Below are 13867 nucleotides of genomic sequence, written 5' to 3'. Positions count from 1 at the left end.
ACCTCTCTCTCTCTCTGTCTCTCTGTCTCTCTCTCTCTCTCTCTCTCTCTCTCTCTCTCTGCAGTTCTTCATTTTGTTATTTGATTTAATCCCCATGCAGCGCCGTTCATTAGTGATACATTCCTCTGGGCATTCTGGTTGGTAGCTTCCACCTTCTGAGCGTCACAGTTTGCACTCACACCCCTCTTAGTAACAACCGCTCACCTCCGGCTCTGTTAAATCTAATTAAAGAAGGCTTCAATCAAGCATTTCCTGCCTCTTATTGCTCACCGTAACAACCCTAAACTACATTTTCTCTCTGCTTTCTCACTCTCACTAAACCGTCTCTTAGCAGCACAGTGATGAGTCAGTCTCAGAAATGACTATGCAATTTTCGAGACAAGCTGTTGTGCTGGCAGACTCACTTGTTTTGGGAAGTAAATGTGTATAGACAGGGATGGCATTTGGACTCTAATGACATGCATTTACTCATCATTTCCCTTAAGTTTCACAGAAGGTGTAATCATATATAAACAAAGAATGATGCTCAATCATCCAGGTGATTATTCAGAAAGCGTTTAATAATACCAGGAAATCAGCTCACATGTTTGCGTGAGAGACATCAGACAGGGCGTGGTGTTGTGGTTCTGCTGTGGCGTTGTTACGGTTGGTGGCATAGCAGCATCGCCCGAGATAAACAAAGATGCAGGTGTTCATCCTCACAGCCAGGCTGGATGTTCCCGGATCCACACCTGGTCCTGGTCCTGCTCGGGGAACCTGCACCGCCACGATCAACATCTAAACCACAGATTGCCTCAGAGGAGGGTAGGAGGCCCTGCATCCAGCAGTCCAGCCGTGGGCCTGCACTGTATGCTTTGGCAGCAAGTCAACCAGCTCTCTCACGTCAGACACGCAAGCACTCGTACAGATTTACACACCTCCTCCTTTCCAAGCCCTTATAATATATCCGGCCTGCTCCCATTTCCCTCTGCTCACAAGCTCCGCAGTGGGTCAGATCATTTAACTGAATTTAGAGCATATTTGTAAGTTTTGTTTACCGTTTTCTTGCATTTTTGACGTTAAGACCTGCTCAGAGACAAACATCAGACAGCGGTTTGTTTTGCCTTTCTCCTCTGCGGGCGTCTGGAAAGATAAGACCCTCATCTGGCTGAGTCTTCACGCCCAGCTCCGTCAAATAGCCCTGCTGTTTCTCCAGTTTACAGTTTACCTCTCAGCCAGGACAGCGCAGGAGAGCCAACCGCAGGCCCAGACGCTTTACATTCCTCAAGACGGCCATTCAAAACAAAGACCCGCCATGCTAAATTTGATATCATGTATATGGGAAGGAAAAGGAAAAAGGAACAAATAACAGAGATTAAAGCCTGACGAAGTCGAGCTGTTCGGTGTGTGTTATGTAACTGTGCCGACATTGATGTATTCCTCAACATATAGGATGTGCCAAACAAAATGAAGCGAAGGCCAGTGGTCAGCCGTATGAAAGGTATATCTTGTCTTTACTGCGAGAAGGGGAGGGGGGTGGAGTGACATAGCTTTTCTTACATCCCATTAATCTAACCTGCATTAAAGGCAGAGTCAATGTTTCAATGTACATACAAGGGAGATTTTTACCACATGTTCTCTCTATGTTAGATCTTCACCGCACTCGTATATCACTCACATACATGTATCCATCTTTGCTTTCATTTCCAAACTAGGGATAGGGCTGCAATATATGAGCTCATACGTTGTTATGTAATCTCGGAGCAAGAGCTTTAATTGAGTTTCCGGTGTTTGATGGCGACCCTGTGGTGGCAGAAGTCAGGCATAACCTTCTCAGTTGAGCCTAATTAGTCTAATCAAAGCTGGAAGGCCCGGTGGTTCTGGCTGCGTTTTGCTGAGAGCAAAGCATACGGTGCTCTGGGGCGGCTGTCGCTCGTGATGTAGAGCAGGTCAGTGGCTGATCACAGGTTCAATCCCACCTCCCCCTGTCCACTTGTTGAAGCGTCCTTGGACAAGACGCTGAACCCAGATTTGCTCCTGATGGTTTCGCCGAGCCTCCTGCACGGCAGCGCGCACCCATCCCATCTTGTTTGGATGAAAGCACAGAGTAGATTAACCCAGTTACAGCACTATTTTCTGTCTTGATGTGCAATGAGGGAGTCCCAGTTTGTTATTACAGTGTTGTACAGTGGTGGACTCAGGATGTTTGAGGGGCAAGGATGAGAAAAAAAGGGCACGGGTCGTATGAGGCTGAGCACCAGCACGCAGAAGGATATGTCAGCATGAGTCGTTCACTGGAAAGGGCACCGTAAATGGCACTTCATGTTTTATCTACCATAGGGCCAAATGATTTGGTTCGAAATGAAATAGGTCAACAGCTATTAGATGGATTGTCATTGTAACATTTTTTTTTTCAGGCTTTCATGGTCTCCGGAGGATGAATCTTATTGACTTTTATGATCCCTTTACTTACCCTTTAGCGCCAAGATTATCTTGACTTTTAACACAATGCCTTGACAAATATAGGATGGGTTGATATAAAACTTGGTACAATTCTAGCCTGATTCGCACTTTACGTGATGTGATCTGTTCATGCAACACCACCCGATCAGAATTCTGGCATAGGATGAAACGGTGAAATGATTCTTTTGGGATCAGCCGAGAAGATGTTCTACGTTTCTGTGGGGGAAAAAAAAAACAAACAAACCCACACATGTTAAGTAAATTAGCTTAACTGCTGGACTGATGGGGGAGTCATCAGTTCCTCTGTTAGTTGTTCTGAGCCTCTCTGTGCTGATGCAGCTTTCAGGTGTTCTTTTTACATCTTTTATAACACAGCTGACCGTCTCGTAAACATGAGGCAGCCACATTCCTGAGCAGCTCCAGGGGGAAGTGCAGGTGCCCGTCGACCCACTTTGCCAACAGCGGCTGTAAACTTTGCTCTCATCTTCTCTCGGTCCTCCATGATCTCATTTTCTCACCCTGTTTACTTTGCTTTCACATTCGTACGCTCTTTTTCCTGCAACTCCCCACCACTCTCTTGTCTGCCTCAGCCTCTCAGTTTCATTGGTTTTATCGAATGCGCTGTCACTTTGGGTATTTTTCACAGCAGGTCTATGCTTCCCCACGCACTTCTTAAAAAAGGAGGGAACATTAGCTTTTGATTAGACAGCAGCGTTTTTCTGCCTGCATAAAGGAGCTCTTGTCCGCTCGTTGCCATGTGTTACCGTGATAATTGGTTTCAGTGTACACCCAGCTGGGAAAATTGCCCACAAAAAGCAACATGTTGCATCTTAGAAGCATGTTTTTTTTCGCAGATGCAAATGTTTTTATGCATGTTTAGCGTTCTTTAAAGGAACCTGGGTTTTTGACCCTGATCCAAAACCCTTGTGTTTACCTGAGTCTTTACCTTTCTTTTCATTTAATAAGTGTGTGTGTCCTTTTTTTTGCGTGTTAGGTTGTGCAAACCCAGAGGAGCTGACCACAGAGCGAGCCCACTCTGCCGTGGAGGAGATGTTCGACACCCTCCGAGGTTTGAGTCACACCAGAGACCACCTGAAGCAGCTGCGCTCCGTCTACACCGCCAGTGACGGAGTTCACCAGGTCTGCACACACTGTCAACATCTAAACACGCACACACTTTGTGTTACAGGACGGCTTGTAATAGCACTTTGTCTATCTGTCACACGCATTCCCTAGCACACCTTAGAAAGGCAGAACATCAAGTTAACATTGTTCATCACACTTAGCCGGGGTCTCTCATGTTTTATTTACCTGTATTTGAGCTGTTGCTGCAGCAGATACACAGGTCTGGATTGAGCAGGGGCGACCTTTTGGCCTTCGATGCTTTAGTGCCTCTCCAGCTTGCGTCACGCCATTCACTGTGAAACCCTCTTCATAAGCTGTCTGCATCTTACAGCTTATGTAACTCAGAAGGGCCTCTTTGTGTGTGCATCTGCAAGCTTTGTCCTCAGAAAGGCTCTTACCTTTTCTTTGACAGTCAACAGTGCAGCTCCATTTTCGCTGTCCTTCGCTGTGATTGGGTAGCTCGTTCAGAGAATTATGTCAGCAGGAGGAAAGGTTAGTCAAGAAAAGTTCAAATCACTTTTTTTCCCCTTTAGGGTCATGATTACTTTCTGAGCCTGATGCATGGATGTGACATTCAAAGACGTATTCAGGGCACTGGATGTTCAGCAGGGGCTTGGAAAATTCATATATCACCTATTCTGTTATTCTCTTATTGCTTTTGTCTCATGAACCTCTTTAAACTGTGTTGATTTTTTTTGCTTTTCAAATTATCAAACGTAACTCACTGTCCCAATCATAAAGCTGTGAGCTACAAAGCCTCTTCGTATTGAAGGAGCTGGAGCTCTTGTGTTCAGCAGGAGTTATTTCATCCACTTCTATGCCATTTTAGTATATTGCATTTTGAATTCAGCACAGTAATCGTTAAAGGCAAAGAATTTCAGGGCGCACATGAAAGTGTATTGGCTGTTTTGCAGAGAGATGAGAAGACTGGCACCATTCTGTTTGTATGCTTGATATGAAGCCAGCTAGCATAGTTTAGCTCAGAGATTAGGACCAGTATCTTCCCGGAGTATGTGTTGGTTGCCACACGACTGCTGCCTTATTACTAGCACCCACGATTAGGCTTGGAGAGTAATGGATCACATGTAACGGGATTATGTAATTAGGATGCAAAAACAAAAGTAACTGTATTCCGGTAAAGTCACAGGAAAAAAAAAGTTGTAATTAGATTACATAAACATTCAGTAAAGGGGATACAATTGGAAAATAAAGATAATATACAAGTCTGTAAGCTTGCGCACACAACAATGCCTCACAACATCACTCTTGTCTTGAGAGAAACCGAACACACAAGATTCTTAAAGAACATGAGAGAGATTAAATAAAAGTCATCTTATAGATTTTTCTCTTCTCTGGTGTTTAGTTTCAAATGTTTGGTATTTAGATTGTCCAAAAGGAAAGGAAAGTTTTCAAGTTATATTAATCTAATTATGATACTGTATCCGAATACGCTCCGATCTGTGCGATGTATCTCTCTCACCATCAACAACTTTTAACGCTAAACGTCATCACTCCATCCCAGTGCAACTGAATGACAAAGTAACATATGAGCTTTTTCAGAAGATGTCAGTGTCTTTGTTAGTGATATTTGTCTGCATATACCTGGAGAGCAGCAGTGTAATTATGTCAGGGCAGAACTGTCTGTCCTCACTCCTGCTGCATTATGAAAATGACTTCATATAAAAGTGGAACAGCGTGATATGTTCCTGCTACTGAATGTTCCCGAGAATGATTGGTAATTTCGACAGCTTCTATCAGCAGGCATCCTCAAGAAGTCAATACCTGCCGGTCATGATGTCCTCTTGTTGAAGAGCTCCGTGAGGTGCAGAGCCCCGGTGCCCCCGGATTCACAAGCAGCCCTCCTATATCTTTACTGTCACATGTGTGCTCCTTCATTGTACAGCTGCATGAAAATTGCACATTTCCTGAGTACATGACCTGCTGTGAGTAACTGAACACTGTAGAATTTCCTGGAAAAAAAAGACATCAGTGAGGTCCGAGTGACGGAGCCTTTCACAGCTGGAGTCCGATGCTGTCTATTGACCTAATCGGAACGGAGCATAAAGCGTACAAACACACGAACGATGGCAGTGTTAATGTGCGGAGCATGTGGACTGTTATTAAGATCTTTTGAATTGTGATGCAACGACACGAGTGGAGAGCTGCAAGCAAGTGGTTTATCCACTCAGAGAGATGGTGGCACATGGTCGAGCTTACACACCCATGAGTGTAGACATATTGAATGCACTTTTAATACAATACAAAAATAGACTGTAAATTGAGCCAGCAGATATAGAATAACGTGAAGTAAACTTGTTTAAAATTCTTTCTCCATGTTTGTTTTTTTATTGAAAATGTTAAATTCGAGGTCAATTCTGTGATAATGTTTATAAGAAGTATCTTGTTGTTACATAGATCTGTAGATTTCTTTTACATAGTTTTTCATGTGAAATTACAGATAAATAAAACAACAGTATTGATAAATTTAGAGTGTTTTAACAGTGTTTGACCATATTAAGCTCATTTCATTGTACTTCTTTGTTCGCACAGCACAGAAAACAAATTACCTTCAGAGAAGAACACGATGTGCCCTTATCGAGAAAGAACACGTCTTGTGTTCGTGAAGAAAGAGTTCGGAGCACGTGCTGATCAGAATTTAGCTCGATGTTTCTGAGGGATTTAAATGAGATGCATAGTACAACTTCATCAGTTTGACAACTCCTTTTTTCTCCAAGGACATTCCAGTCTGTTGTGTTCTGGGCTCCGTGTATGTTTTTGACGCTGTCGCCATGTTGTTTTGGAACATTAATTTGTTCCTGAAAATCTGCCGGGAAACTGATACTCACATGTGAGGCTGTGTGTGTGTGTGTGTGTGTGTGTGTGTGTGTGTGTGTGTGTGTGTGTGTGTGTGTGTGTGTGTGTGTGTGTGTATAGAGATGAATATTTAACCACCGGCATTATCATATGACTAATTCTAAAATTGTTTTTCATCGTGTGGGTGTTTGCGCCGGTGATTTAATGGGATTGCTTTTAGCTTTTTCGGATGGCAGGTGAAAATGGATCGTGCGTTCCTGCGGGTCAGATTGTTTACACCTGCGTCGCTGCTGGTCGTGTATGTGCGTGCGCAGGCGTGATATTAAGTCGGAGGTGAATCGTTAATGTGTTTACGCCCAGCTTACTTTGTGCAGGCTGACCCGTGCTGCAAAGTCATGTTGGTGGAGGTAAATATTAGTTTATATAAGTCATGTTTTTACACAATATGGACAGCAGGATTTCCCCAGCCCTAATTTGGTGGCTCTTCAGGGAGTGGAGGAGTGGGAGGCCGTGAGACGTCAGTTGAGAGTGAGACATACTGATGCAGTAGGCAGAAAACACCTGTGTGTGTGTGTGTGTGTGTGTGTGTGTGTGTGTGTGTGTGTGTGTGTGTGTGTTTATGCTTGTATCAACAGTTTAGTAGGCGGAGTCTCTGACGAGCGTTCAGATGTTCCTTTGAAAACATCCGAAGGAAAAGTTATGCTCCTTACCTCGCTCACATTTTGGCGCACAGCCTCGACGTGTCACTTGCATCTTGTAAAATGAGGGAAGTTATCCAGAAACTGGAAGACATACAGCCGGTTTCTATTTTGAGTCTATTAGTACTCAAATAAAGCTGTGCCAAACCTTATCTGGGTCTTTATTGTTCTCAGAGACAGCAAACCTCACTCCCATGAAAAAAAAAAGGAAAATCTGTCTTGAATTCCTGATCCGCTAGCTTTGAGTTCTATAAATGGTACATTCTGTTCTGGGTAGCCGGGCAGAAAAAAAGCTGCGTCCCTGATACTGTTAAAGAGTTTTTCTTTTTTTCATGGTTAGCCTTTCAAGGGTATTGGGAGGTATTTTATGAAGCTTTAGTTGAGGTTCTGCGGTGCAGCTCCTTCGAGGACATCAGTATTTTATTGAAAAACACTGTCGATACATCATGCGACCTGAAAAACTGAACCTGAGGAACTGTTACTGGTTGTCATCAGGACAAACACAAACAGCTCATTTTGATTGAGGTCAGTCCTTAATGAAAAATAAGCCGCTGACCTTCAGTATTCAAGCGTGTTCCTCTCAGACGTCAACATGGTCGTACAAGTCTGTAGCCTTGCTAGCAGCTCTGTAATAGGTACTTAAAGTCCTCATCTGGTTGGAAATGTGTTTATCTGTTGTTCCTACAGTTGAATGTTGGAGCTTCACTGTGTCGAATGTCTGTGCAGAGTTTGACACGTGACGACTGTTTGACATTCACCTGCGAAAAGTGAAAAAAATCGAGTACGATCTGTGACAGCACGAACAGTTTGGAGGCCAATCCTGATCCAACTTTCTGCAAACGCAGGTGTGATGTTGAAACTCGAGCGCTAACATGGTGACATCTAGCAGGTATACCAGGTTTACCATAATAGCCATCTCAGTTTAGCATGTCAGCATGCTACAGTTGCTAATCAGCACAAAACATCTACAATATCAGGCACATGGTAAACTTTATACATACAGTTCACTCATTCATCAATATACACAAAAGAGGTGCACGGCATTTATTCCTAAATCACTAAATCTTGCGATGGGATCACACCAGCTGCAAGCCGACATGTTTATGATCTGACCCAAGACACAGTAGTCATTACTGCATTATTAAGTGTGTACTCAGTATTCATAGGTTCAGTAGTTTATGAGACATTTCATAAAAGAACACAACTGTGACCCTCATGGTGGCTCTTTCGGATTAGTCAGTTGGATACTTTATGTCATAATGAGATATTTCAGTCTGGGGGCTTAAAGTTTAGAAGTAGAATCTCTTCCCAGAAATGGTCGTCTAAATATTTATAGTAGAGAATATATTTTTTTTTTACCTCTGACCGAAAGATATTTTCATAGTGCCAGGCAACATTTCTCCCTCAACAATCGCTCATTTTAGACCAAAGTTCTATTTTTAGCTACATCCAACAGTGGAGGCAGACTTTTTCATCCTAACTGCAGCACTGTTTCAGCTCCTGTTCCTGAAGTGACTCATAAGTTTAGCCGCTTGTTTACTCGACCTGAGCTGTTTTTAACTCTACTGTCTCCTGCACCCACGTCCATTTACACAACACGCAGAGGCTAAAAGGCGAACACTCAGAGCACTAAACACAGACACTAACGGCTCACATTTATACACGTATTTGTATACTGATTATTTATACTCAGTCACAGCTGACTCATATATATGAAAATAAAGCAGTGCTCGTGTTCATGTGTGTCATTTTGTGTTGGTGTGTTTTGCAGGCGACCTATCGTCCGTTCCTGCGGCAGATCCTGGAGGAGGTCTTCCACCCTGACAGACTTGAATGCCCCGACATCGAGCACATGTCCGGAGGCCTCACAGACCTGCTCAAAACCGGCTTCAGCATGTTCATGAAGGTCAGACATCGCTCACTATCATGCACCCTCACACACACACACACACACACACACACACTAACCCGTTTTTATGTAATGGGGTCAGCTCCGTCACATCCTCTTAAGCCTACCTGCTGCAGACAATAAAGTGCCTTCTTCCATTGCTTGAGCTTGACCTGATTTAATAATTTGCTGAGTGAGCTTCTCATGTCCGTGCATACACACTGTTTACCCAAGCAGGCCAATTAAGGCATCAAAAGCAGCGCTATGTAGCTCATGTTTACCCACCACTTCTAACTCTGCGCCGCTCTTTTGATTTACAGCACTACCTACAGTGATGTGACCAACAGATCAAAGGCCTGAACATTCAGTCTGTCCTTTTTAATCAAAAAAACACAATACTGGCACCATTCGTGCAAGGATCACATTTTATAGGTCAAACAGCAACGTGTCTCCACATGGAGTCACCAGCTGCCACTTTACAAAGCACAGTTTACTTTACTGCTGTGGAACGATGTGCCCACCGCTCCGACCGTCTTTGATCTACCACCATCTTTCCGCCTTCGATCACTTCAGTTGGGCATCCAGCCAAGTTTCATGGCAGCTGGAAATCGAACCCTACAATCACGGGTCAAATGCTTTTCTCATCTGCAACTCCCGGTTAACCCCCGGTCAGATCTGTTCATCAGTTCAACAGAAGGTCTAACTAGAAAAACTTTTAGGTGTGCTTGCACCTGTGCTGGCCTTTTTGTGTCTGCCAATCGCTCCGACTCTCCTTCCTTTGCCCACACCTGCTAAATTCCTCACAATTTTAAGGCGTTAGCTGCTTCGCCATTACCGTGTTGTTTAACCCGCCAGGTTATGGAGCTGTTGGTAGAGAAGAGCAGGTGGTTAGACTGCAGCCAGGACTTGTGTAACCGAGAACAGATTGGGCACCACATGTGCACCATCAAAAATACAGGTTATGCAGCAATCCGATGTGAGTCAGAAGTCAGTACAGTAGTTCCGGGTTGGTATTCCAAATCCATATGTGTAACAGTGTATGTGCGAACACCTCTGAACTTCACGAGCATCTACGGCAAAATGTTAAATACTACATCGAGAAAAAAAGTCACGAAATTGGAAATCAATCAGATGTTGCATTGCATCTATAAGGTGCAGTTTTTAGCTTGTTTTCAGGCCATGCCTCGATAACATTGGTAACCAGACAATGAAGAAATGGGTGCATTTTGGCTGGTCCAGATATGACACAAACCCAGTTTGGTGCAGACTGGCGGAGATGTTTAGGATACAGAGTGAAAGAAGTGTTCAGAAAAAGGAGAAATGTTTGACCAGGACCAGTGACTTGCTCAAAAAATGGCATTACTGTGAAAACAGAACAAAAAGATGTGCTCTGTGCTCAGTTAGTGCACGCATACCTCGCTACCAGACGTATAGACCATAAGTTTATCTTAATAAGCATGAAAAGGTCACTAAAGGCAAACCAGTATTTAGACAAGCACACGTTGACATATTTGGGATGCCGCATCAAATCCCAAAAGTGTTCCGTTGGATTTACATTCCTTCAGCGGGTCCAAGAGACAATTCAGTTCAATTTGTTTAGTTGATTCACTCGTTATTAATCCCTTTTAATCCAAAATGTACCTTTTTGAAAAGTTCAGTATGATTTGCAGAGCAGGCGTCATAGGGAGACGCAAAGACATGAATTTTTGCGTGACCTTAATATTTCATCCAAATGTTTTTCCCCAACAGTCATGTAGTTTGAGGCTTTCGGGTAATGTATATCCACCACAGACCAGATCACTATCCACGCTCTGATTATCCCACATCTGGGCCTGCTTAAACTGATGATTACCCGGGGGGCGGGGGGAATTAGTCTGGTTGTGTAACCGTGGCCTGGTTTTACACAAATTAAGAGACTTGGCCCACGAATCACAGACTCCGACAGACTAAACCTATAAACCTGAACTCGGAGTTTTCCATAGGAGCACGGTGCACACCCTTTATGCAGTTAAACAACCCAATAAAAGTTCTATTTATAACCACAGAGCCTACTGTGTTGAACACACCGGACCCTGTAGTCTGGACTGTGACAAAGTGAGAGCCTGGTGTTTAAACTGTCATCTTTAACTGTCTGACGTTCCACATTTAGCCTTTCTTTTGGACAGAGTTCAAGAGTTCTGGTTCCTGCACCTTCATACGTTTCTCTTGCTGCAGTACCTCCATCTGACTAACACCAACACCTAGATAAGAGTTTTCAGTCCTAAAGTCACAGGATATATTTATATATTTATATATTTATATTCATGGTGCACAATTTGCTACTTCCTTACAAGGACTATTGATCCGGCATTTCTTCTGCAGCGAGTTTCTCACATTTGCAGCAGGTATTCAAAGTGTGGCGCGCTGCTCTGTAGTCTCGAGCAAGGATGAAATGATGAAGTGATCCAAAAGGTCAAAGGTCTCACTTCAGTGAGACACCTCTGAAAATATCCTAGCCATTAATCAGGAACAAGAAATTGACTGGTGTGCAGAGGAAGACAAACACAAGACAGGTTCTTGTAGTTGTCTTACGGTACAGTGGCGGTTATGCACTTTAACGCTGGATGCCACCCGCCTTAAAGGTGTTCCGTGTAATAGTTTGTAGCATCACATGCATTAATCACTTCATAACACCATCATATGTCTTAACGTGACTGGAAAAATTAGACTTTCCCCATCGTTCTAAGTTTCCTTTACGGGCCTGTGGATGATTGGGATGAATTTTCCACAACAGTCTAAAAGATGTGACTTCATACATGCCTCGTCTCTCCGCTCTGCTGATAGAGAGCAACAGTAGTTAGTTTAGAAATGGAGTCCCCAAACAAAAACTAATGACCGGCTTCCAGCACAACACAGAAGTTCCACAGAGCCGCTTTAATACTGAACAATTATTTAAGTGTAATTGTTATTTGTACGATTTTGTACGAGGTTACAGACTCTCTCTCCACCTCCTTACATTCGCATTTTGTGTGCAATCCATTCATCGTAAAAGAGACTAAACGGACAAGAAATAACATTAAAGAGGCATTTTTTTTTTTGGTCAGTTTCTTTTACTGATGTTTTGTCGTTATCAAGTTAAAACACTCTCAGCATTTCAGTGCAAGGCGTGAAGTTGCACCCTTAGTTCAAATTACATTTCATTTTTGTTGCCCACAGGTGCAACAGGCTTTTATGCCTCTTGAGCTTCTCAGAGGTGTTAAAAGTCTCTATGCCTGTGAAAAAATCCACACACATTATATATTGGATGTCTCGCCTAAGACAAAGGCAGCTCCCTGACTTGATATTTGAAAGAATTTAAAAGCAAAGAAAATTGAGTGAGTGGCGTCTCTAAGACAGCGTGGTTGTATTTTAATATCAGGACGTGGAATAACATTTTCTATCCATCACACACACACACACACACACACACACACAGAGGCACATTTCACACCTCATCTCCTCACATTTTCATGAGCCCCGTCCCCCCTGTCGGTCCAGTGGCAGTACACATGGCTCAGACACTCCCAGCTGCTCTGCGTGTGCCGATCGTGCATAATTGCGTGCCGGGGTCTACTTGCACATGGAGTTGGCGTGCCTGCGATGAATCGGGCGCCCGCCTCCAAACATAAAACATGAGCGGAATACACTAGAAGACATTTGCTCTCATATTTCTTTGCAAAACACATGTTGAATCATCCTTGACACGCTCCACCCATGCCTGCTGGTGCTTCACGTGTACAGCCACTCTCACCTCAGGTCCGCCCCCTGCAGCTCTGATTTCTCGGTTAGCATTCACAGGCGGCAGATGTGCCCCAATCGAAGCTCGCCAACCGACACATATTATTCCCCAGGCAGCCAATCACGCTCAGTGGAAAAACAGCAGACTTGCTGTTAAAATTCATCTCTAAGTGACAGTTTATCAGTTTATGGTTTTGGCGCACCAGCATGTCTCAGTCTGTGAGAGCTCTCAGACACAGGTGATGTGGGATGGGTTGTTTGTGTGTGTGTGTGCGCATGTGTTATCAGAGAGCGTATGTGTGCGCACCTGCTTTCATGTCCACGTGTCAGGGTGCGAAGACATCGCTCATTGTTTGGAGTGGCGGTGGCCGTCCTGGCAGAGACCTCTCTCATCAGTATCAGCACAATATCCCAGGTGCCCTGCTGGGCAGTGACTCAGCACCGGCACACACATAGACACAGTTCGTAATATGCAGAGGGAATGATTTAGTGTTCCCCGGACAAAGTGGGTTGTTTATCTCGGACTGCTCTATAATAAGAACAACAGAATCAACACCTCAGCTTGCCCTAAAATACCAACCAACCAATCACAATGTCCCGTCTTAACTGCAGGTGAGTCGCCCGCGCCCCAGTGACAACCCTGTGCTCTTCCTCTTCCTGGTGGGTGGAGTCACGCCATCAGAGCTGCGTCTCATCAAAGAGATTGTCGCCGCACACAAACCGGGGACACAGGTGAGTCGAGTTCCTCTTCAGCTCTTTTTTAGCAGCATCACGGCAGATGATAAAAACAAGATCAATAGAACAGTCCGACAGGCTGCTCGGTGGTTTGGCCTTACCCCAGACTCACTCGAGGTCAGTGTTGAAAAGAAAGCAAGAACTGAATGTGGTTCTTTATTTTGAAGGCCATCCATCACTCATTCAGCTCATTCAGTGACGACTCTTTTGTTCACTTTTAGATGTGGTCTGGTCTCCATACCGCCTTTCTGTTAGTCATGTCTCAGATGGCTTTCTATAGTTGTATTAACTGGTTTTATATTGCAAATCTCTGTAGTGTTTGTTTTCTGTATTTAATTTGGCAAATTTCCCCACTGGGGATTAATAAAGCTGTGTAATCTAACACTCTCACTCCTCCACCAAAAATAAA

The 13867-nt window shown here is 43.9% G+C and overlaps 1 protein-coding gene across 1 annotated transcript in view; it reads left to right on the top strand.

The window, feature by feature from the left end:
• scfd2 (sec1 family domain containing 2) overlaps nt 1-13867 on the top strand; it is a 93315-nt gene that overhangs the window by 75027 nt on the left and 4421 nt on the right. The window contains exons 6-8 of the mRNA XM_037113688.1: nt 3437-3582; nt 8851-8985; nt 13336-13455. Coding sequence (XP_036969583.1) covers nt 3437-3582; nt 8851-8985; nt 13336-13455 — 401 coding nt within the window. The remainder of the gene's footprint in view (nt 1-3436; nt 3583-8850; nt 8986-13335; nt 13456-13867) is intronic.

The sequence above is a fragment of the Acanthopagrus latus genome, chromosome 11 (genome assembly GCF_904848185.1).
Source record: "Acanthopagrus latus isolate v.2019 chromosome 11, fAcaLat1.1, whole genome shotgun sequence".
Lineage (NCBI taxonomy): Eukaryota > Metazoa > Chordata > Actinopteri > Spariformes > Sparidae > Acanthopagrus > Acanthopagrus latus.
This window is presented reverse-complemented; position numbering and strand designations above follow the sequence as displayed.